Raw genomic sequence first — 7,399 nt, forward strand, 5'->3', positions numbered from 1 at the left:
CAATAGAGGAGTTGGATAAGTAGAAATCATGACAACTTAAATCAATGTGGCTGCTTGGATCATCAATACATTGTTTATTATACCCTTAACTTGGCCCGAAGGGCGCGCCGAAAATGGAAATGGCAGAAAATGAAAGTGCCAGGAGATTGGTTTTCTTTTTTCAGTATTCCATATTCTTCAATACGTGCACATGCATTCTCAGCTTTGATGCATAAAAAGGTGACCCTCCCCCATAGGCATACACACAATTTTATGACCCTTCAAAAATGCTTGCGCGAAAAATGACGACCCCCCCAAAAAAACACCGGCCCACCCCTCCCCCCTGTAATTTGTGTCCAGTCCCTAATATTGCGCAAACTGATCACTCGAACGGACGAACTCTCTCAGCGTTTCACAGTATAACGTCAGTATGGCGACTTCACGGCATTTACGTCGTAGATTGCGTTCCGTTCTATGTGGCCGTAGCGGCGCGTGCTTATTTTTGTCGATGATCTGGGTAAGTTATGTGACGCTGGGTGCTGCTGTGTTCTGCTTCTTGGAAGATACCGGTAGTAGTCACAGTACACAATCAGCCCAGCAACTGGACGGCATCAGGTTGAGTCTTCGCAGTCAGCTTGATAAGGTGTGTGCCAACGACACTGCTGATCGTATGGAAAATGTGTTGTTGTTGTTAAACTCTTACGAAGAATTGGTCAACTTTACGAGCCAGCAAGCTGAACACCAAGAATTAAATATGTTGACTGCTGGCTTGTTATGTGTGGCGGTCATTACGACCGTAGGTAAGTCAAGCGTCATAGTCACCGGCTTTCTCCTTCGTCCCCGTGATAAACCGGGAACTTGCAATGCACTCGTTGTATTTATGGTGCTTTAAGTTTAAACGTCCAATTAACGACTGAAATTCGAAAGTTCATCTCGTCCGGCAATCGATGACATAATCCGGAGAGAAATATGAATATTTGGCGACACTGACGTAACGTACCATCGCACGGCTGGTACTGTGGATATTTTATTATGGTATATTGATGATGCAATTACAGTGATCTGATCTGTGGTATGTTTCTCTTTATACCACAGCTGGTACACCCGCTAGCTCTCGGCTAGAATAAAATCCTTTCTCGACGTCCCATGCCAGAATTTCAATATACTGTTGTGATATAGCAATAAGTCACACCTAGCAATGCTATACCACTCGATTTTGACCAGTTCACTTCACATATGCACTCGCTATCGCTCGTGCATATATGTCGTTAAATGGTCAAAATCGAATGGTATACCATTGGTGGGTGTGCTTTATTGCTTAAGCTTAAATATCTCATTTGTAAATTTAATATTTCACTTATTTGGCCTAACTCAGTACCCCGGAGACCGTGGCACAGATGTTTCTCACAACTGCAAAGCAATCATGTTTTGGAATAATTATACTCGTACCATAAAGATAATTACATAGGTTGCGAATTTGCGGCTAAATTTGAAAACAGACCCGGAATCGCATCGTATTCCCTGACAATTTGCTATGAAGAAGTACCATTATGCTTATTTCAAAACCATACATTGATATTGAAAATATAAGATAGAAATAGGAGTATATTACAAGTGGATTTTAGCATATCGGAAAAATCAACAATAACTCTATTTTCAAATTCCTTGATTGAAATCTCGTTTCGGTAAATAGGTTGGCCGCGATTTGTCGCGAATTCCAGTCCTGTATATTCCTGGCTATTAAATCGAGGACGTATGTATATTTGCTGCTATGGTTTCAAATTATGAATACTTTCTGAGTAAAAATGTGATGATGATATCTTTTCACTCGTATTTTCCAATGTTACTGTATTTATTATGTATTTCCTCTTATTTACAGGTTACGGGTACACGGTACCCCTTGGCACACCAGGCAGACTGTTTTGTATATTCTACGCCATTTTAGGAATACCTGTAAATCTTCTTTTCCTCTCAAAAGTTGGCCAGGAAATGGGAACGGCAGCTAGATCAGCGGTTTCAAGACTTCGGCGGCGCACTTTATGCAGAAATGGGAGGGAAAATAAAAATATACATGGTAGAGACAACATCGGGAACGATGATAGTTACCAAAACTGGATACTTCGCAACAGATATACCAGAGGGCCGTCAGAACCTGCTAGTTGTCTTGATTCCCGGCAAACGACAGAGGGCGGTCTCGATAGCGCAATCTCGAAAGTCAACGTTATTTCAGACACTGCCGTGAAAGATCGACAGCTTTTAAGAGACAGTTCCGTCAAGACGATATCGGAGATGGTCGAAGTTCGACCTCAAGATCCTACAAATACCACCACACAAGACGTTGAAATATCATTGGGTGTTGAGCCCACAATGTCCACTTGCCAATCGCTTGAGCAGTTTAATTTCTTGTATCACGCAGGGTCGGACATCGCATTAACTAACACTGCTGCCGTCGAGCAAGATATTTCGTGGACAACTTCGATTCCTCGCGCCAAGCGACGCACGAATACAGATACCTTTACAGTAACAGAGTCGCATTCGCGAACGCAAGTGCCGAGTTTTCCCGATGATGTGGAAAACAGCTTCACAATTCAGAGGAAAACCGAAACCAATGTGAAGCTATCAAGTGAGGGGCCGAATGAAATCGAAATACCATCCGAAGATTCTGTAGATGTTCCTGTCACGATACTCATGGCCGTATTGGTCGCCTACGTACTACTTGGGGCAGCGATATTCGGTAAAACACAGGAATGGGGGTTCTTCACGGCGCTCTATTTCTGTGTCATAACATTGACGACGATAGGATTCGGTGACGTTGAACTTTACAAATACTCCTCAGATGAGTATTACAAGCGAGTTCTGGTATCCCTTTCTGCTACAGCGTACATCATAATAGGGATGGCTTTGCTATCGATGAGTATAAACCTCACACTGGACAGAATTCTTGCGGCATGCAAAAGGATAATGAAACGTTTCGAGAGTTGCAAAGCAGTGACAAAGTCATAGCTTCGTTTTGTCACTCACTTTGCTGTAAACACAGTCCCTCTAGATAGAGGGACTGTGCTGTAAAGCTGCATTCACAAACACCTCTGGGGGGGGGGGTCCCAAAAAATATTTCAACTTTTTTAAATGCCCCCTTAACATTAACTCACAACGCGTTCGAATCCCCCATCTGACTTGCTATAATTTTGAAGTCTCCCCAGGAAGGCAACTTTTCCCCATAAAAGACTATAGCTATAGCTCTACATTTATATGTGCTTGATAATTAATGCAAATATACTTTGCTTGGCGTGGCAGGTAATTTGTGTACAGAAATTTTGATTTTTGATTTCATCGATAATGTTGATTCGCTATTTATGGTAGTATTTGAGAAAACTATGATTTTTTTTCAAATATGAAACTGACAATATCTGTGCATTAATAGACGTTTGATAATTGATATAAATGTACTTGATTAGCATAGGGTGTTTACAAGTGGACATTTGTAAAAAAGTTTGATTTGGAAATTTCACCGAAAATGTTGATTCACTATATTCGGTAGTCTATGAAAACACTGTGAATAATTTGTTTTAAATATAAAAAAAGCAAAACTATTTTCAGTTTATGTTATACAGTCCCAACAGAACTGCAGACTTTTACTTGCCAAGAGAGGAGTGTCCTTCGGCTGAAAGCTTTCGACGATGAGACGCCACTTGGTCAACGACAATAAATCGTAATTGTCAAGTTCGCGGTAAACCATACAATATAATCTCCTTAGTCCCGATTCAAACCAAGTACACTCAATCTCGTCTTTCCTGTCTCCTCGTTCTTCGGAGAGAGATATAACAAAAAAAAACCGTTAAAAAATCCGAAAAGACCCCTCCCCCGTGCATGAACATATCGAAACTTTGATTTAAACACGTAAAACACGTGTGTTTCAGAAATTTTTTAAACCTTCTTAAACAATTTTTTTGCCTGAAAAACATCAAGAGCGGTGAATTTAACCCTAGCTGATTTCTTTAAAATTGTGCTCAAATAAAAACTAAGCAAGATATAAAAAATCTGAGACAAGCTTTGGAAGAACATTGTGACAGCTTGCATTCCAGCTCGTTTGAGTCAGATATTTTGAAGTATAGAGACAAAACATAGGGAAAACCGATTTTTAAAAGGTTATGTAAATACCTGTCACATGATAGTTATGTAAACAATGGTGACAATGTGATTACCAAAATCTTCCCCTATATCTAGGCTTTGAGAAAATGTATAATGTACTGGGGTTTTGAGCTTATTAACCACCAGAGAATCGTTACATTAAAGAGGTCAATTTCTTGTCTTGGAACCTTAACAAATTTAGATATAATGGGTCGGAATGTGTAAAGATTTGGCCGTAGAGTTGCATTAGTTTAGCTTTCAGGGCAAGCCGTAGAATTTGTAGTCTGCGAGGAAGCATTCGCTGTGTACGTTAATCAGTGATCAACGTATTATGCTTTTATGTTATTATAACTTTGTTGTTTCAGTTGAAATAACGTAACAAGTTTTATTAGCTCCGCTGTCAGCGACGTAGAGCTTATAATTAGGTTGATTTTCCGTCGCCGTCCGTCGTCGTCCGTCAACAATTGCCTAATCCTCTAAAATAGCAAGTCCGATTGCTTTGAAATTTTATATGCAGTTCACTTAGGGTGCCCTCACTTAGATTTGTTCAAATCGTGGTGAAATTTGCATATTTGTATTTTTAAGGCAATTTTTGTCGTTTTTGGTAATTTTTTCTTCAAATCTTTTCTTCAAAACTACCTGTCAGATAGCTTTGATATTTGGTACATAGGTCCCTAGGGATGATCCATTTAAGATTTGATCAAATTGTGCAGAAATGTGCAAATTTGCACTTTTAAGGCAATTTTTGCCATTTTTGGTCAAAAAATGTGTTTCTCAAAAAGTCCTGTTTGGATAGATTTGAAATTTGGTGTACAGGTTTCTATAGATGAACTTAGTAATATATATTGAATTTCTGATGATCAATAATTTTGTATTTTGGGGGCAATTTTTGCCATTTTTGGTCAAAAAATGTGTATTTCCAAAACTACTCATCTGATAGCTTTGAAATTTGGTATACAGGTTCCTACAGATGATCTTAATGATATTTATTGAAATAATGATGAAATCTGCAATTTTGTATTTTTTGGGCAATTTTTTCCATTTTTGGTCAAAAAATTTGTTTCTCAAAAACTGCAAGTCGATAGCATTGAAATTATGGTGAAATCTGCAATTTTTATTTTTGGGGGCAATTTTGCCCCATTTTGGTCCGAAAATTTCAAACTCAAAAAACTACTCGTCAGATAGCTTTGGTTGACATGTTCTTAGGGATGATCCAATGTGATATATTCAAATTATGATGAAATCTTCAATTGTGTATTTTTGCAGCTATTTTAGCCACTTTTTTCTGGCCACTGAAATGAGCTATCAAAGATTTCCACCTTCTTCATCAACATGTGTCAAAAATAGTTATTCTCTACATAAACACAGCGGAGCTATATCGGCCGTTAGGTAGCTTGTATTAAATTAGTTTAGATATAGATTAGAAACTCCATGGAATAAGCCGTTACAAGAATCTGAACTGACTCGTTTTCTACCGTGGTTAAATTTGTAAATCAAAAAACTAAAATGCAAGAGTGAAGAAGACACTAACGACAAATAGATGCATCGTGAACTGCCTAAAATAACTGAACACATGCGTAAGTAAGAGTATTATTAAAGGCAGTGAAAGTCGTTACAAATTCTTTAATGACTGACATCAGGAGGTACAGCATGTGAGAAACGACTACCAGTGTTTAAGGTAGAACGCGCCTCGAGGACAGACAGTCGGACTCTAAAATTTCTACAATTCCTTTCTGCCTGCTACTTGTGGGGTTTATTTAAAAGCTCTTGGAGAAAGAAAAACTTTCGCCGGCTTAGTTTTTCGAAAATCAAAGATTTAATTTTCCTCATAGAGTTATCACAGGAATGGCGGCCATTTTTAATCTCAAATATCGTAAAATGTTGGGTAATTTGCTTCGCTAGTTCCAAACTTTGCACGTAAACCCCTGATTTTATTGTTGATTCGGTAATGATTGAAAGTTTCATTGAGGAAAGTTTCAGCAAAAGTTTAAGTCTTTCACTTTTGAGACGCATACTACCTTAACATGATAACCTCATTTTAGTTTCAACAATTCACAAGACAGAGCCTCTGTAGAAATGATATGATAACATACTTTTCAAGTCCGTGTGTATTGCTTCAAATAAAGCCTATGGATCTAGTGTGAACGGCAATTGAAGATGCATTGTCGGCGTATTTATAAAATATTTGTTATTATAAACCAGACACTGTCATAAATTTGACAAGAATTTATTTTGTTTAGCTTCATTAAGTATTAATCAGTGAAGGTGCAGCAACCCCACAGCTTAAGTTAGTTTAAACCCCGGTTCGAAAAGGAACGGGACCAGGAATAACTGAGGTGTTAAGAAGATTATGAGGCGTTTCTGTCTTGTGTCTTCTTTTGAAATTGCGATCATTATATAAACATGTTGCTAGATTTTTGGATTATATCGGGCGTTTAACATGGCGGTTTACTTGAGAGCTCCAATAATGTTCTATTTTTCACCAGTGTTTCTGCAAGAAATGCTAATTATAACCACAAAGCTAACGTAATTTTTGTGACATCCCAGAAATGAATCCAGAGGTGAATGTAGTCAAGTTTTTAATGCCTACTTGAACACCTGAACACAACACGATTGGAACTAATTTAGGATAATGGATCAGTATGTTCTTCAAATTTCTCAAAAATGTTAGGTGCCCTATAGCTGAATGTTGCAATATTACAAATATGAACGTAGTCTGACCAAATTGCCAGGGGGCAGAACCTGGCTTAGCTAGGATTTGGGTAATTTGCATAAATTTACATCTCATTTGCATTTAATTAGTAAACAACACTGAATGTAGCAATTATTATGTCTACGCAGCCGCTCGATATACGTCCTGGTCATTGTAAAAACTAAGCTATAAGAATGATATACTATATGTGTGTAAGATAAAGTAAAAGTAGTCTTATGTCAAAATAAAGTACATTTCGAGTTCAATATTTTGGCCAAAGTTTATAAAAATCGCACTTCAATGACTTTGATCTGGCATCTTTCCTCTACGGCTATCATGATTATAAACATGTTCATTATGATTTTTGTTTCTTTCTTTTCAATTCTGATTAGGACTTAGTTGTAAGTAAATTTCAAATTCTCTCACAACATACTCTCTACCTATAAGTGTAGGTAGAGAGAGTACGTTTTGAGAGAGTTGCATTGGGTCAGATAATGATAGCGTCCTTGTAGTGTTTCTTAGGACATCTACATTACGTTTGAAACAACTTATGTTCGTTGAATTTTATCGGTCAACAACGACAACAGCATGACTAATATC

At 37.9% G+C, this 7,399-nt stretch overlaps 1 protein-coding gene across 1 annotated transcript; it reads left to right on the forward strand.

Moving 5' to 3' along the window:
- The first annotated feature begins 355 nt into the window (after positions 1–355).
- LOC139122678 (potassium channel subfamily K member 18-like) lies at positions 356–7,265 on the forward strand. Its single transcript, XM_070688288.1, has 2 exons — positions 356–779; positions 1,859–7,265. Exons 1-2 carry the CDS (start codon positions 410–412, stop codon positions 2,980–2,982), a joined length of 1,494 nt encoding a protein of 497 aa, XP_070544389.1. The 5' UTR covers positions 356–409; the 3' UTR covers positions 2,983–7,265.
- Positions 7,266–7,399: the final 134 nt, after the last annotated feature.

Source organism: Ptychodera flava, chromosome 22 (genome assembly GCF_041260155.1).
Source record: "Ptychodera flava strain L36383 chromosome 22, AS_Pfla_20210202, whole genome shotgun sequence".
Classification (NCBI taxonomy): Eukaryota; Metazoa; Hemichordata; class Enteropneusta; family Ptychoderidae; genus Ptychodera; species Ptychodera flava.

What these genes read in the sequence shown, in the direction of transcription:
- LOC139122678 (XM_070688288.1), top strand. Translation starts at nt 410, where the DNA reads ATGGCGACTTCACGGCATTTACGTCGTAGATTGCGTTCCGTTCTATGT. An exon ending in GGCGGTCATTACGACCGTAG is followed by an intron (nt 780 to 1,858) that starts GTAAGTCAAGCG and finishes TCTTATTTACAG; the next exon opens with GTTACGGGTACACGGTACCC.